The sequence below is a fragment of the Columba livia genome, chromosome 2, assembly GCF_036013475.1.
Source record: "Columba livia isolate bColLiv1 breed racing homer chromosome 2, bColLiv1.pat.W.v2, whole genome shotgun sequence".
NCBI classification, from domain to species: domain Eukaryota; kingdom Metazoa; phylum Chordata; class Aves; order Columbiformes; family Columbidae; genus Columba; species Columba livia.
The window spans coordinates 44,633,836-44,652,034 of NC_088603.1; the positions used below are offsets into that span (position 1 = coordinate 44,633,836).

The following is an 18,199-nucleotide window of genomic DNA, read 5'->3' on the forward strand; positions in this document are numbered from 1 at the left end:
AGGCAGCTGCACTGACCAGAGCAACTTGAAGAGAGGGGTGGGCAGTGGTGACTTTTAGCAGTTGGGCTTCATGGTTTTACCATTACCAGAAGGGAAACAAATATCAAACCACATGCAGGAAAGGAACAGTCAAGGAGTTGTCTTCCTCTCCGGCATTGCCACAGAGTCACAGACCACTTTTGCCTTTAGGCTCTACCTGTAAAGAAGTGAAGGTCAAGTAAAATGGCAAGCTGTCCTGTGATAAAAGCAGCAGAACAGCACAGGCTGGGTTGTGTCTTAAGTCAGTGAAGTCAATAATGCTTATTATTTGGGTTCGTTCCTCTCCTCCTGCTCTTCTCTTCCCTCCAGAATCTCACCCCTGCAGTCAGGTTACTTTCCCTTCCCCTAAGTGGAGCTACTCCTGCTGCTATCTCAGCCTCCTTGCTCACATGCTGGCAGCACTTGTTCAGCAGTGTCCAGAGCCATCTCACTGTGCTCAACCAGCTTCTGGTTGTCTCCAGGTAGAAAGAAAGCAGAGAGAAGTCAGGGAAATACAGACTGAGTAGCACACAGAGCTGGCCAAGGTGGTAGCCTTGAAACTCACCTGAGCAGCCTCTTCCCCCTTCTCCTCGGGATCTTCTCCCTCCTCACAACTCAAAGTGACCTCTGTACTGCTGCTGTGTTGCCAGCTGCTCCAGCAGGAAGGAGAGCCATGATGGATTTTGATGGATAAAGCACAGCATGGTGCTGAGGAGCCCTACGCTTGTACACAGCTGGAGCCAGAAAGCATCTCAGCTTTGAAGAGCTACTGCAGTCAGCACTTCCAGAGACTGGAATCCACCTCCACTTATACCCACACTGGGAATTTAGTCTGTGGCTTTGATTCTCAAACCCTGTTTGCTGAAGAGCATCTTCCCCACAACTCACCATTTCTTTTCAAACCTTTTCCACAAGTAATAATGAAAAAGAGCTGCTTTTCTGCTTTCCCAATTTACATTGGCAGTCTGCTCTGCAAAATGACAGATCCACTACGAAATGTTCTGGTGGCTTTGCTTTACATTACCTCTTAGAAAAAGCATTACTTTCACAGTGCCAAAGGTGAAGAAACGGAAACCTAGAAACTGACCTAACAAGGTTAAACCAGGAACTTTCTAGCAAAATACTGCAGAACCTGCATGGAATACAGGTGGCATTCCATGTATTCCAGTACCAAAGCCACTTCCTCCAGTCATGACAGTGAGGCTGTTTTGCCTTTTTTTTTAATACACCAGACAATTAAGAATGACACTGCATCAAAACTACAAAAAAATACCACACACCACACACTTCTCTCAATAGCACCCCAACATTTCTCCTCTCTGCATTCAAAGCAGGTGCCTTGGTTAAAGTTGTCAGTAGTCAGTCACCACCTGGATGCAGCCAGGTTCCAATCAGGCAAGAGGCTTTTCTTGTTGCATCCTGACAGAAGAGAAGGGTTTGGCTGCCTAATACAGAAACACACATACACAGATTTGCCATGAAAAAAACTCACATTTATTTGATTAAACAAAAATAAAATAAACTGCATAGGAACATTTTAAAGTCCAGAGAGACACTGACTTTGTTTTAAGGCTGCCAGTAGCTGATACATCATCTCCTTGCTACATCCTTCAGCCTTCCCTATGGACCACAAAGATACATTCAGAAGCCTCCGTTAAACACAAGGGTTCTAACATTTTGCTCACTTATTCTATGTAAAAGTTTGCACATAACCTGTCATGCTTTCTTCTCTGCAGTACTTAACATCTGACATCTAAAAATGTCACGTTTTGTCCAAGCAGAAATGTGATTCCCTTTTTGGAGCATGGAAGTTTCTTGTCACAGCCCGTTTCATTACCAATTACATAGAAAAGCTCTGACCAGCTCATTAGAAGCTGAGCACTGTCTGTCCTGCTGAGACACATTATTATTAGGAGAGCAACACAATTAATCACTAAAGTAAGAGAGAAACAACTGCAACAGAAGAGGAAACTACAAAACCAAAGAACTCGAGAGGCCCAGCATTCGAGGACTGCCAAAAATCACTCTGGATCCCCATGCAAACCTGCACCAAGACAATGCTACACTGGTAATGAAGTTTTATAAGATGGGGCCATACATCTACAGTCAGTTAAACAAGGGGGAAAATAATGCACATTTGTGCCATTGGTTTCATGTGGATGTCCTCTGTTTTGTTCAACGCTTCCAGTTGTTAACTTGACTTAAAAATGAGAGGCGTGTGTTCAACACCCTCCCTGCTCCGAGGGATTGTGCATGAACCCAAGCAGCGCATGACAGGTAATGCACAGTACAAACCAGAGTCACAGACAGTAAGAAACCCCCACCAACTCCGCTGACTAAGCACACCTTACAAACTAGTTAAAAAGCTTTTTAGTCATTTCAAGAAAGAAACTAAAACCAAAACCCAGAAAGACATCTCTCCCTCTGAAGGAAAAACCACTACATTTCTGAAAAGTACTCTACAACCTATAAAAGGACTTCTTTTTTTTAAACTAGTCTGGTAGTTCAAAAGGAAGTTACTTAACTACATCACTACACAGACACTTAACATTCAGTCAGTAAGGCTCCACAAAAAGAGCTTAAAAAATTATCTACCTGAGTTTGTAAGTTGATACAATCATTAATAGAAGGTCTAAGACCATGCAGGTACACAAAGCATTTTTAGAACCATTATTGGTTAAACAAATGATGGAAAAAGATGCCAGTCTGGCTTGTTAACCCGTAAGATCACTTAGAGACATCAATGTACATTTTCCACCATAACATTTACCAAACCGAACACAGCCTATCATTATTAGGGGTCTCCTGTACCCACTTCTGTCACCCCCTAATATGAGCAGGGGAGGAAAAAAAGAGACTTTTTCAACATAGTCATCTGAAAATGTGCTTCTGCAACTTTACTCCACAGGTAAAATAAGGGGCATGTTGCATGTTACTATTAAGTTGCATAAAACCCCAACACAGCCGTTTTAAACTGCCTCTCCTGAGAATGTCTGAACCTAAACTGCCCTCCAGGAATAGGAACTTGGTTGCTTTGTCATGGTGGAAAAAATCCCATTGAGTCAAGAAAGCTACGAATACAATCACCAAGTCAAAAATAAAATAAAATAAAATAAAATCAGGATCTTATTCCCTTCAAGCATTTGGTATAACATTGTGTTTACAGCACTCATAACATCAGTCTTTCCAAACAGGACGTATTTGTAGGCATGCAGAAAAGTTTTTCTCTTGTAGAGAGAAGACCTAAAGGTCTTACGGACATAAGAACACTGCAAATGAAGCGTGTGTCATGCCAGCTAGTAGTGTCATAATACTGAAGAAAGCTTACATTTCCATACTCCTTAGTGAAAACAGAACAAACTCAAAAGCGTTTCAGGTATCTCAGTCCGGTTTGCCTGAACATTTGGTTGATTCTCTGGTAAGGGCAGCTTAATATTTCCATGGGCAGGCAGCAAAACCAAAAGCAACCAGTCACCACATCGTACACACACAGGATCTCTGTTTCAATTAAAATGCTTGTCCAACAGGCAGGATGAACCCTTCCCCCAGGCAGATTCTCTATTTCTCAAACCTGTCTGATGCTAAATTGAGGTAGATGATTTACTTCTGCAAAGCGAGGTAGAACTTCAAGAAAACGATTAGTGGCATCTCTAGTTGTGCATTTTGTACCACAGCAAACTGCGTTTCAAACTCCCAAGGACTCAAAGACCAAAGGTATAATATTTGTCTAACGCAAGTACCAGTGTTCTTTTTTTTATACAGCTCCAAACTGTTTGTCTAAATATCTCTACTTTTAAATACCCTATTACCTTTTGGCACCATTTGGCTTACACTCCTTTAAAACAAACAAACAAAACCACTTTGGCACAATCTCTTTTTCTTTTAAACCAGAGCTGAACAAAAATCTTATGATCAAAGTTATGGCAAGATAAGCCTATAAGCCCGCTCTTTGCAGAAATTAATTTTGGTTTAACTGTAACGTAACAGACCAGGCCCATTTTCCTGCAATTCCAAGGGAACGCCACGTCCAAGTGCCTTGTTTTTTCTCCCAACTTGGTTCTCTCTGGTCCCAATACGTATTAGTTTTCGGGTGTTGTCTTCCTTCACTTTCCCTACAAGTCCAAGGTTTATGGGCTTCCTTAAGTAAGTTACATTTAAGAGGTACTAAATAAAAAGGAGCGAATTATCTGAAGGACCTGCATTATCAAGTACTGAGTCTGCTTCAGTTTGCTACTGAAGTTCCTGCTTAGTTCTGAGAAAGGACAAGATCTCTTCACAGGCTGGACCAAAGCAGCCACACTGACTGCCAATTAAGTGTTCTGTCAGGCAAAAAGTGTACTGAGAGCCAATGGTTTAACCTGGCACAGTGAAATTCCTTTGGGAGTTCTAGCAGACAGGTCTGTCACCCACATCAGTTTTTCCCCAGTGTTGGAGCTGAGAAGAAGAGGCCTCAGCCCTTCTCCAGGCCGCTTCCACTAGTTAAGACGATTACTCTGAATGCTTGTTTGGTTTGCAATCCAGCTTCAAAGCCTTGCTTTTTCTCTCTGCACGCATGGATGTTGTGATACTGGGGCATTAACCTGAGAACGTGCATAGCCTGAGAACACGCATGGAAAAAAACAGAGCAAGGTTTGAATCTTAAGTATTGCCTTCTAAAAGCCCCTATGGGGCATCTGATGTTGGCATTGTGTATTATCACGACTTATTTTCATTGCATATAAAACACTCCATTTTATAAGCTACACTACCACTTCTCAACGAGATCAAGTGTGCTTAGCACTATCTATGACAAAGATTAGGAATTATTTTGGGTAGCTAAACAGTTGTGTTTTTAAAACAAAAAAAGCTCCCCAACACATGAGGTCAAATGCTTGAGGTTTGGTTTGTAAGCAAATCCCACTGAATTAAATAGAGAGCAACTTAGAAAGAGTTAAAGTCATTCCTCTTCCTGACAGAGCTGGACCAGGGGGGTTGTGCAATGGCTCCGTAAGAAATAGCAAAGGGCAACTTCAGTGTCTGTCACTTTCAACACGGTGCAGGCTGGGGAGGGACAAAAAGGCTTCTGCAGTTCAACACAATCCTGAATGCACATTGGTTCATTTTTTTTTTTTAATGCCTGGAAAACAACCCCCTTCTAGCCCCAGAGAAGGGGGGATCCCAACAAGCATTAAAGCACAAACAACATTTCTAGCACACTCCAACACTGTCAGCCACTCCGGTCAAGGTATTAAAGAGACCTGGCTTTTTTAAGACATGATAGGGTAAATGCAAGGACAATGCCAACTAAACATTAAAGCTTTTTAAACCAGTTTGTTTCTTTGGTATCTAGATCTTGCAGGCTACTAGTTTTCACAGCCCAAGTTGCAAATAATTCTTGGACAAGAATACAAGACAAACATGGACACGTCACAGCTGTAGGCCACCCCCAGAAAAGGAGGCATGTACACAAGCAGAACTTGAGAAAGCTGCAGAGGTCAACTAGCTTTCTCTCATACCCATATTTTGAGTGGCAACAGAAATTTAATGACAGACACCTGTATAAAAGATTATCCTTTAAAGACTATTTTTAAACCGTGCTATCCTAAGATTAAGCCTAACTGAAACATACTGCTTTGAAGTTTGCTTCCTCAAGGCTTTGGCTGAAAGGCAACACAGTTATCTTATTTGATTTAGGTGTTTTTTCTCATCCTTCTTTCAAAAGAGGTTTTGCCATCTTATAAATCCGTCTTGTCTCTTCCTGGTCCTTCAGTTTAAGCATCCTCTGAAGTGGCAGCAATCTGTCTGCACGCTTCATCAGGATTTCCACAAAACCCGGAAAGTTAAGACTCCTTGGAGGGGAAAAGCAGCAAGAAGGAAAGTGCACCTTGTGATTTCTCACAAACTCGTAAAGAGCCTTTCAGCCTCAGGTCACTTTTGTGCACGGTGGCTGGCAGAGAGATGAACCCTTTCCTTGGAGGACGGTTAAGGCTCTTCAGACTTTTTGATAAGAACCTTGTTTAAGTTTCAGAGATCTTCTCTTGCAAAAAGAAAGGTAAATACCACAGCATTTCCAAGCCTAAGAGTACTGATACATTGATTTTTCCATTGCAGAGAGAGACAGAAAAGCCCTCTGTTCCCTACTTTAACCATTCTTGTTTGCCACCAAAGGCCTCATCCAGAGGGTGAAGCGACAGCTCCGCAGAGACCGCATCTGCATTAACAGCTAAACTGGAATGCAAGAAACTGAAGAACAAAACCAAATACTTTCAGGGACTCAAAATCATCTCCGTTCTCCCCAAAAAGTTTCCGCTTCTCAGAAAAGTTGGTTTTATATCCCTGAAAGGGCTAACTTCGCCCAGACTCCAAGCTTCTAAGGATCATACACATTTATTTTACATGGAATTCTTTGGTACTGCCCCAGGAAAAAAGCAGCAAAGTTTCATTTTGATGCAGTTTGCCTTATGCTGGTACTGGTAACTTTTGACTTGGATCTGTAGCAAGAGATACATGGAGCTACAGGTCCACGCCAGCCTAAAAACTACAGCAGACCTCTCTGAATTTTTCAGTCCAGCTCTTTGGGGAAGCCAGAAGATGAAAAAAAAATATATCTTTTTGTCGCTGATATAGTTATTGCAATCTTCTATAAACACAAGTAACTGTTGACTTCTCCAAAACACACCCTGAATCTCCAAAGCTGTGCTTATTTCTTACTTTTGGAAAAAGGTACCACTTCTGTTCCAAAAAATCCAAATGTTATTCCCTTAAAGTCTCTCTATGGGGAGGGGGGGGGGAAAAAAAGCTAGTCATTTCACAAGAAAGTAAGTCAAAAGGGTTTGATTCTCCCTGTTTCAATGCTCCTTGTAACCTCTTCTGTTTTTAGGTGCATTGATAAAAGAAACAGTAACTTTTAAAAAACTTATTTAGCTTTCAAGCGAAAATGTAAAAAAAGAAATACTCAATGACAGGATACATTAAGGAAGCCTTGCTTTTTTAATCTAAACTTTACACTAAGCCACTAAAATGAACAATTTGGTTTAAACTTAAAAAGGAATTTTTGTGCATTTTCATCAGCTTCACTTTGTGCTGTTGGATTACTGTGTTTGAGAAAAAATACACAGAAATGCCAAAAAATAAACCCCATGCAAACTTGCTCTTCCCAGCGAGTGAATCCCACTCACTTTCACAAAACGTTCAAAGTCTTCTGGGAACAAGACGCTGTGTTCACCAGTAAATCAAACACACTGAGGTATAAAAAGGAGAACAGGAAAAAGTTCTCTGCTGCAGCAGCAATTCAAAACACAAAAGTCCCCCCTCCCATATCCCCACCCACAGAACTGCAGTATGGTCAAGAACACAAATTCTCTACAAACACCTACTACCATTTTCTCCATTTAAAAAGTTACATAAAGCCTTTTTTTTTTTTTTTGGCTTAAGTCTACAGAATTCACCACACAAACCACCTAATGTGCACAGCAACACTTGTTTGTGCATGAAACCCCATCGGGGAAGAGGTAAAACGTTCTGAACTGTGAGTGTGTGGGGATGGGGAGGGGGTGAGAAACTGGGGAGGGAAGGGAGGACAATGAGGTAGATAGAATTTAACTTTACAGGCTCACTCCCTGCAGAAAAGATAAGTACATTCATCTGTAAAAAAATTAAAGATGAGGTAGGTTTGAATTAACGTTGTATTTTTTTTCATTTTCTCTTAGAAGAATTTCCCTGAGACAGTTTCTTCCTAATTCAAACACAGATTAGAAGACGAGAATTCGATTGTTTCCAAAGTCGACCACCACAATCATGCCATCAGGGGTGACGGCTATACCTGAAGGACGGTCCATCTGACCAAAGCCGCTTCCCTGAGTGCCAAACTTGCATAAAAAGCTACCATTTGACTCGAAGATCTGCACCCGGTGGTTCCTGGAGTCGGCCACGATGATGCGCCCCTCTTGATCCACCGCCACCCCCTGCGGGCGCAGGAACTGGCCGTTCCCGGTGCCTTCCGAGCCCAGAAAACGTGCGGACTGGCAATCGGGATGGATGACCAGAAGGCGATGGTTGTTGAAGTCGGTCACTACCAAGTGGCCCTCGTGATTGAAAGTCACACCTCTGGGGGAATCAAAGTGCTTCCAGAGTGCCCCTTCAAAGCCATACTTGTTGAGAAACACACCATCGGGCCCAAAGAGCTGAACACGATGGTTCCTCGTGTCAGAGACCAGGATCTTGCCCTCTGCATTGACGGCCACATCCCATGGGTAATTGAATTGCCCGTTCTTCGTTCCTTTCTCCCCGAACTTCAGAATGAACTGCCCCTCAAACGTGAAGATCTGGATGCGATGATTGTCCTTGTCAGCCACAACGATCCTACGTGAGATGTCACAGGCCACACCAGCAGGACGATCAAACTGGCCCGGCCGGGACCCCAGCGTGCCAAACTTGTGATGGAAGGTCCCGCATGGTTTGAACACCTGGATGCGGTTATTACTGCGGTCAGCAACAATGATGTAGCCTTCTTTGTCTATGCTAACGCCCCAGGGGCGGCAGAGCTTGCCCTCGCCGTCTCCTTCACTGCCAAAGGAGAGCCCCGGCAGCCCAATGCCTATGTAGCTGCGCCCAGATTTCACCACGACCTTGAAGGGGCTGTTCTCAATGTGTTGGTTGCACATCATCACGGACACCAGGTGCTCTCCCTCTAGCTGTGGACGGTAGCTGACCACATAGGTCCCGTTCTGCTGATCACTGACATCTGCCCCAAAAAGGTTTCCATCTGGGCCCATCACCACTGCGGAGATCATGTCACCTCCTGAAAGGCGAGGCTCACCGTCGTGGTCGTAGCCTATCACTGTGAAAGAGGCCACTTTGCCCTGCAGTGCACGCTTGAGGCCTTCCCCGGTGGCTTTGGTCAGAGGCGCAAAAGCCCCACTGCTGACAAAGCCCATAGATTTAATGGCCATATACAATGCCTGGTCAGGGGGGGTGAACATGATCCTGTCATCTTCCTGTGGCTGGAGAAGGCCTCTGACACTCTTCAGCTCCTGCACCTGAGCCAGCATGCGGTCCCGAGCCAGAAGAATATCCATGGTACGACCTTCCTCCAGGACCTGCTGAACAGCACTAATGGTGTTGTCCAGCTTGTTTAGGTTCTGACGTAACTTTTCAACTTGCAAGTAGAGTGACTTAGCCTTGACTTGACGAATCTTTTCCACCTTGGGGGGTACAGGGAGGAGAGAAGAGCACACTTATATCAGGAAAGACAATCCATGACACAAACACTTCCTAATGTCACTCTTCTACATAGAAAATGGTTGTGCAGTTGTTGCAGCATGTTGACACAGAACTGCAGAACAAGCCTCTAAAAGCTGTGATGTAGGCAAGCAGAAATGAGGAAAAGTAATTACTTATCTGAATTCGGGATTATTATTCTCTTCCACCCTCCAGCCAAAAAAAAAACAACCCCAAATCACACAGGCTTACTCTGCAGATGGGCTGCAGAGTGCCATTTGAAAGAAAGAATCATGTGCTTACTAATAATGATTTGCTTCCTCAAATGCTGTTCTATTTTTCAGTTGCAAGGTACTTGACAAGTCATCTGAAGGTATGTCTTGTTTAAGACTCCAGGGAGGACAGAGGTTACAGCAGGCGCTCAGGAAAGAGCAGATGCTGAGGCTTCCTTCCCTAACCAGAATTGAGACCAATTTCAGAGAGTAGGTTGTTATCACACAAAGCTGAGGCTGAGGGTCAGCATCAGCTAATGTAGACGGGCTCTTGTCATTCCCCTGCCTGCCAGAACTGTTTTCGTGTGACTGGATAACCCCAGACAGCTATCTCCAGGGATTTCTAGGGTCCAATTATTTTAATATTTTCTTGCAAATACTGACAGTCATGCTGAGCTAGTGCTTTTATAACAGGATGCTTTATAATGTCACTTCAAATGACACAGATGGTTGCTGCCAGTCCCTGCTTGGGGGACTGAACCTCAAGCAAAAATGGTTTGTTTGTAACTATTTTATATAAGCCTGTGTTTATCTTTACTTGTGAAAAACCACCTTAGACCATCTGGCAATGACACCTGCCTTGTAAAACTAATGAAACATGTAATTGCTTTGCTGCTGCAAAAATACATTTCCTTATGTCTGAATACCTGCTTGGCTGCAGTACAATAGCAGCAAATATATTTTAATGAGGGACAACTCCTTGGTTGTATACTGACTAGATAACAGATGTACAAACATGCAATTTCATTTAAAGTTGAGGCATGCAGGTTTTGCCAGACTGTTTAAAAAAATACTGTCAGATGCTTCCTCCAATAGTTTTCCAAAAGAGATTACTAATTTTAGGCCACATCTTAATTAATCCTTGGTTTCAGCTTTGGTACCCAAAATTATTCACTAACACTCTTCATATACCAGGAATACCTCAAAAGAGAAGGCTAACAAGCTTCCTGCAGAAGGCTAATAGTAGAAAGTGAACTTATCTCCCTTGATCCAAATTCCCCAGAAAAAAAAGCAGCATTAGAAGTACAGTAACAATATAAAGTGCATTTATAATCTTGCCACTGACACAAAAGAACTACAGCAAAACAAACTTCCCTTTTAGGGGATTAGTGTCCATACAGTAAACTCTTACCAGAGTGATCATTTTGCTGGCAACAGATACTAAACCAGAAGATTACCGTTCCAATCAGTGTTGGTGAAAAAAAGGTAGGGAAGAATATTTTAGCAGGATGGCTCTGCTTCATGGCAGCCTCACCAACCACATGTACATGCCATCCTGCCTGCCTCGCTAATGCAGGCAGCAGCCACACAGCACCTGGCTTCCTGCCATACTTTATCTGGTGTGACTGTGTAGTATAGGAGCATTCCCAATGTCCTCAACTTTTCCCATCTTGACCACACATTTCTGCTGCCCTATACCAGTACCAGCAACCACACGGTTATAGGAGAAGTCAGTTTGACCCACTCATCTAAAAGACAATCCAACAGCAGAGAGTGGCTTTCTGCTCAATTCTACAAGTAGGACCCCAAGGTCCAATCTGAACTAATCTGTGTTAAACAACCAGAGAAGAGTCACAACCCCTGAGATGCCTTTCTGGAATATAAACCTTTGCTGTTAAATCCTTTTCTTCTCTCAAAATACCACAGACGTATTGTGGCTGAAGCGAGTGCAGGAGTTTGGGATCATGAAGATACTCTTGCTGGAGAGTATTCTTTTCTTCTACTTGTAGTAAAAACAAAAATATTCAGAGGGACACTGCCTTGATTGAGATTAAATCAAGTTTTTAGGTATAAGGACAATGAAAGTTAACCTTACAGAATTTCTAATAGTCTTTCTAAAGAAAGACACAGAATATACAGCTTTATTCCTTCCCTTTGAAGAGGATCAAATAAGGAAATCCATATACTGCACACTCAATTCTACAGTAATATATTCAAGAGGCTTTGAAGTAATTATTTAAAGAAGGTGTTTAAAGGCAACCTCTTCCCTGTTCGGTACAGAGATGCAAGGCAGAGCTGTGGAGCCAGCAGAGGGAGCGCCCACCCCACCTGTGGGGCTGAGCTTCTGGCGGGACCCCGCAGTCCCTACAAAAACCCAGCCAGTTTCCCAGAGATACCTTCAGCACAAAACCAAGCAGGGCCAAAATACAGCATCCTGCTACCTGTAGCAAAATGAGTTCACAGTGAACTGCAGTGTTTCAGCTCAGTGCTCCCTGGGTGGCTACCAGAATCTGGCCACGTATTAGTGAGAAAGCATGATTTCAGTTTGAAAGGGCACTTGCCATCAGTTCAAACGACAAATGTAAGGTGCATACCTTCCAGAGCAGCTCACACTCCCGCTCTTCCAAGGCCTTCTTATGTCTAGTAGTCACCGCTTTTACTTCAGACTGTACCACCTTCGCTTTCATCTCAACCTGCTCTGCCACAGCCTGGGCCTGTTCGATACTCAGCTGGGGAGGAAAAAGAAACAGACAACACAATTAGGGCTCAACCAAACCAATTAGAGACGCATCAGAGGACTGCTGCTTACATGTCACCAGATCTCCAGGAGAAGGCACAAAATGACAATGCATGGAGTTTTTTTGGTGTTTTGTTTTTTAACAAGGCCTTCACCTCTTTATCGGAGCCTGCAAGCTGACTTTTTTTTTAATACATCTATTACATGGACTTTATGCCTTCATTGTACCACGCACCAACACCACAGGTCTGAATTCCTTGTGCAACTCCAGCAAGCAGCTACTATAAACTCAAGAGACTCACAGAAAGTCATGTTCATGTTTTCCTACATACAGTTTGTCTTGTCCCTCAAAATGGTTCAGACTCTTGTTGTGTGATAGTTCTGCTTTGAGTAAGAAACGACACTGTAGCGAACAGACTGTTTTATCTTTGCATCTGAGCTGCACAGAAATACCCCTAACAGAATGCCAAGTTAATCAATTTAAAAGGAAAACACAAAGATTAGATGATTATAAGTTAAAAGCATTCATACAGTTATTCACACCTTGTACGGGCCAAATTCTTTCCAATATAACCTTGTAATACTAGTGTTTAAAAAAAAAAAACATTCTGTAGTAGCATTCTGCAAATACACAGAACGCATCTGGAAGGAACATGTAGACCACCCAAACCTATTTTCTACCTTTAAATTTAAAAAACAATATTTCCTTTAAAAATCCTTCCTGAACTGCCCCCCAGTTTCACAAAATATTACAAAAAAGGGTAAAAAACCAAACCAGATAAGGAGCAGGAAAATTTGAACGGTCATAGTTTCCAATTAAGAGGTTCAATAGCATCAGTTACCTGAATCTTTTCAACACGTTTGTCAGTCATACAGTGAACCAGCCTTAACATGCAGGTGAGGCTGTGGAGCTCTCAGTCAAAAAAATACTAGTTAATTAGTTATAAAATTCTAGAACAAGGTGATAGTAATTGCAGATATTTAGCCTAGAAAGGGGAGAAAGGGGCGCAGGGGGTGGAATTGTATCAGTGTATGTAAGTGCTTGAAGGGAGGGCACAGAGGACAGAGCCAGGCTCTTTCCAGTGGTGCCCAGTGACAGGACCAAAGCCCATGGGCACCACCTGAAACACAAGAGGTTCCCTCTGAACATCAGCAAACACTTTTTCACTGTGAGGGTGACTGAGCATTGGCAAAGATTGCCCAGGGAAGTGTTGCAGTCTCCATCTTCAGAGATATTCAGAACCTCACTGGACAGCATTGTGGGCAACCTGCTCTAGGTGTCCTTGCTTAAGCAGAGGGGTTGGACAAGACCTGCAGAGGTCCTTTCCAACTTCATGAACGCTGCAATTCTATAACTGTTCCATGCACCACTCGTTTTCTCTTTTCAAAAGCTTGGCAAATCACAGTATTTTATTTCTACAATTTTAATATTAACCAATACACACAAGACATCTAAACCCCTACCAACACATTACACACAGCTGTTGCAGCTCAACAGGCAAGAACAGAAATAGTCACGGGCTTGTTTGCTTTGTTTGTTTGTTTTAAAAATACAGCATTGTAGACAGACTTCACAGCACCTTCCCCCCACTTCGGAACTTCTGAGCTGTTTCAGACCAGGTAGTCAGGGAATCTGGCAGAAAACATCTTTAATCTTCAGCAATGCAGGCTTGATGGAGTGGGCAAAGATGTATTCTAAAGGCTTTACTGTACCATTTCGGGCCTGACAGAAAATATCCTCAGTTTAATTATGTATATGATTACGTACCAATCTAAGAACCACCTGATGTGACATTATACGAACTACTCGATGTGATCCAGCTTTGTCTAGAAAGTCAGACAGGCCTTTTGATACCTTATATGGAATTAGTTATTAGTCTTTTCAAACGTCTGATCCAGCAAGTTCAACAGCATCTAGCTTATGCCAACAATGGCAATGCTAAAACATAAAACCAGAAGTGTACTGTTACTTGGACATCTGCATTCCAGGTAGTTATTTTAAGACAACTCATTTGAATTAGATAATACTCTTCCAGGTCATGTGGGAGTAGAAAACTGAAAGGAAAATGAAAACTAACTTGGTCAGGTGATTAGTCTCTGGAGACAAGATGAAGACAGACAACTCTGAGAAAAGACAAGGCAATGTTTCTGATCATTAATCCAAAGAAGTCTCTTACAGGAATGCTACTCACGGCCCCTCCAACAGCACAGGGCTCAGTGAGAGGAGCATGCCTTCTTCATGCAACTCCCAGATCAGAGTCATCTTTCCTACATTTTTAACAGTGTCTCCACACAGCCTAAATACCCCCATCCCACTGCAAGCAGAGCTGACTTGCCTTCACACAAAGCTTCTGGCAGACAATGTGATTCAACACTTCAAGCTGACAGAACATGAAAAATCTGATTACAAGAATCACAGAATGTCCTGAGTTGGAAGGGACCCACAAGGATCATCAAGTCCAACTCCTGTCCCTGCACAGGACAACCCCACAGTTCACACCGTGTGTCTGAGGGCATTGTCCAGTCTCTTCTTGAACACTGTCAGGTTTGGGGCTGTGACACCTCCCTGGTGAGCCTGTTCCAGTGCTCCACCACCCTCCGAGGGAAGAACCTTTTCCTAATGCCCAACCTAAACCTCCCCTGGCACATCTTCCTGCTATTCAACAACTAGCAAAGCAGACAGGGAGTCACAACTGGCCATAGATTAAAGCTTCAGAGAAGCCAGTAAATCTAGCTAGAAGACTCCACATACAAGAACACTGTACCTCTCATCTCTGCCTCTGAAATACAGAAACAGCTTCTACCGCAGGGAAAAGATACGCATTTCTTCCAAAACCAGACCTGTACACTTTTAAGTACAGCAAAACACCCTCATTTTCTTTCAAACAGAAACAGGTATCTCCTTGAGAAGCATTAAGGAAACTATGCACTATCCACTCATTCCAATTCTAACAAGCATGTCTGTGAAAGCAGGAATGTCTTGCGGTTTACTTGTTTGAGCTTTTTCATACAGCAGTACCCATTAGGACTGTGGTATCTGTGTGTACACTTTCCTCACACCTGATGGCTAAGAGCAATCTCAATTTCCCTCACAATTCTTCACTAAAACCAAAGTCCACCTTTCAAGAACACCATCATAGCAGGAGAGGTATTAACTCCCTGGGGATGCTGTGAAGTTTCATCTGTAGGAACCAGATATGGTAGGGCAAGTAACAGTACTCAATAACACAAGGTTGTCTACCATCAACTCGTGTCATGATCTGGATTTATTTTTACTTGCCCCAGTCTGAACAACTCAGATCAGTGAAGGATATCCAGAACACTAAGGCTCTAATATTGTCCAGGATATCAGCAAAATTTTGGTCAACTTCACACGATCCTGCACTCTGCCAAAAGAGGCAAGAGCAGCCAAGGAAGAAGGCTGACCAGCATCACACAGCAGCAGACAGTGCTGTGGGGAAGGAACAGCAATAAGCAAGTTTTTTATCTATCTGAAGCAAAACCCAAGAGCTTTAAGTACAACTTTTTGGAGCCTTCTTTACATGGAAATCTCTTGTTCTCTTTGATTGCTGTAAGATATCACAGCTCTGCCATGATAACTCCCTCCTGCTGTTCTGCAGGCATTTCCTGTGCAGAACTTGTCTCAGAAAGGTCAGCCTTTTAGGGAACATGTTAAGCAGCAGCATTTCTTGTTCTGGTCAGACACTGCACAATCTTTTTAGCAACAAATCCTTTTAAAGAACAGCAGCTTTTATGATGCACTCTCTGTATGGCATGGCATATTTATTCCAGTGCTAGTGAATGAGATGGTTAACCAGTTCACATGCTTGGGAAACAGAACACAAGATCTATGTTTAGCAAAGAATCACATTGTGTTACTAAATTTGATATGGAAAACCATCTTGCTTCCTTCTGTTGACCAATACAGTAAATGGCCTATTTGCAGCTGTACCTATTAACTCGTGACCTCTCAGAGGCCCAAAGGTAGTCAATACCACACTTTCTATTGTATTAAGGATGTCACTGGTGCCTTGTGTTTAAAACAAAACAAAACAAAAAAACAAAACAAAACAAAAAACAACTTTGTGATCTATCTTGTAAACTTCAGGGTTGAAACTGACACTTCCAGTTCCTCAGAGTAAGATTTAAGTAACCCTGTTTGTGCAGGCAATATGTACCAGAGGGCCACAACAAAAGGAAATCTGGCACCCAGAGCTTCCAGTGGGGCAGACAAGCATGTTTTTTCACTAAGGAAAGAAATGTAGACATCCACAACTAGCTATTGCTACCAGCACATTTCAGCATTACTTGCTCTTCTCTATAAACCTACCCAAATAGCAAACAACAACATTCAAGACATATCTCAGGAGAACATGACAATGGCATGCAGTTTTAACTGTACTTTCAGATTTCAAAGCATTTAACAAGGGTTATTAAGTGTGCAGGTCTCAAAGCTTTTCTTCTCTGAACATCTTGTACAAACTGAAAAGGCTACTTTGTTAACACCTCAAGGTAGTTATTCCTATAATTCATACAGCATTTTACACCTGATTAGACCTAGCTCTGCATAAACACACCCCTTACATAAAGTGTCACTGGCACCCAGGGTACCAGTGCCTACATACATGCTGAACCAAACACCCCTTCCCAGGAGAAGATGGTAGACCCAATGCATGCCTGGTGAGTTTACACATATTCCAGCCAGTTGAGTAAAAGGTGAAGAGCAAAGTCCTGTTGGACCCCAGGTGTGCTTCACAAGCCCCCTTTAGGTGGGCACCTCTGTGAGCTCCCCTTTACCTACATTTAACCACTTTGAGAGAAAAAAGAAATAGTAATGAGCTTACTGCAGTGGCTATGACAAGGGCACTGGTGCTATAATACAAAGCTATAAGGAAAGGGACTGCAAGAGCTAGGAGTCTAAGTAGCATCATAGAACTTGGTTGCACTTCTGGATATATGGGCTGACTGCAGAGGGGCCAACATCAGGACTTGCCATTTTGCAGACTGTCAGTTTTCAGCCATTTTTCATGTTTTCTGTCTTCTATTGGACGTAAGGAACTGGAGCCTCAAGGTAACAAAAATCTTTCTACATTTAAAATTCACTTCACATGAATATTCCTATGGAATATTTGTAACGTTCTCAAAATATCACTCCTCCAAGTTTTCACCAGTGCTGCTTTTTTCAGTGAAAAGTTATGATCAGAAGCATACAACACTCAAGGGAAAAAAAATAAACACGTTACAAAGCACGTGTTCTGATGGACTATAAACAAGAAATGCAAAGCTACTGTACAGGTGCTGATGCCCTCACCACATGGCTTCCACAGTCTAAGACCCAGATTAAATCAGTATGTCCCGAGTTATGTCCACACAACACACAGTTATATTTAAAAAGGCTAACTTATGTAACTGAAATAGCAGAGTCTGTTAATCCAGATGCTGAGCCATGATGTTACATGATGAGGAAAGGCTGAGAGAACTGGGCTAGTTCAGCCTTGCGAAAAGGTTTAGGAGAGACCTCATCACTATGTTCCAGTATTTAAAGGTTGGCTACAAAGAAGATGGAGACTCCTTTTTCACAAGGAGTCACATGGAAAAGTGGTGAAATGTACAAGTTACTCTTGAGGAGATTCTGATTGGACACAAAAGGAAATTTTTCAGGATGAGAACCACCAGCCATTGGAATAATCTCCCCAGGGAAGTGGTGGATTCCCCAACACCAGACACTTAAGATTCAGCTGAACAGAGTGTTGGGCCATCTTTCTAGACTGTGCTTTTGCCAAGAAAGGTTGGACCACATGATCTTTGTGATTCCTTCTAACCTGGTATTCTGTGATTGTATCAATTCAGTTCAGAAAATTATCCATTTGAACAAACAGCAGCACAACATGATACTGTGACAAAACAACAGGGTGTAAAGGCTGCTTATGGTAACTGCATTGCAGCTCATTGACACAAGCTTGTGTGAGCATTTTTAGAAGGTCCTTGGGGTTTTTAATTCCATCCATCCAAAGCTGGGACGGAAGTATAAATATTGGAATTAATTCCTGAAAAAATAAGTTTGCTAGTCTAAGTTTTCCAATGAAGGTACAAACCACTGGAGAGAAAATTCAAACTTGAAAGCAAGCTTTGTTTTCTTCAGAGGAATCCTTCAGTATTTCAGAGGTCAATGGACCACAGGTAATGGCTAAAGAACCTTAAATAACCACTTCCCTACCTCAGTATGGAGGATTTACCCTTTAAACACCAAGAA

The 18,199-nt window shown here is 42.6% G+C and overlaps 1 protein-coding gene across 1 annotated transcript in view; it reads right to left on the reverse strand.

The window, feature by feature from the left end:
* Positions 1–1,489: 1,489 nt before the first annotated feature.
* The window catches only part of TRIM71 (tripartite motif containing 71), a 64,657-nt gene continuing 47,947 nt past the window's right edge, over positions 1,490–18,199 (reverse strand). The window contains exons 3-4 of the mRNA XM_065051617.1: positions 11,804–11,938; positions 1,490–9,200 (exon numbers count right to left, since the gene is read on the reverse strand). Coding sequence (XP_064907689.1) covers positions 7,749–9,200; positions 11,804–11,938 — 1,587 coding nt within the window. The 3' untranslated portion in view covers positions 1,490–7,748. The remainder of the gene's footprint in view (positions 9,201–11,803; positions 11,939–18,199) is intronic.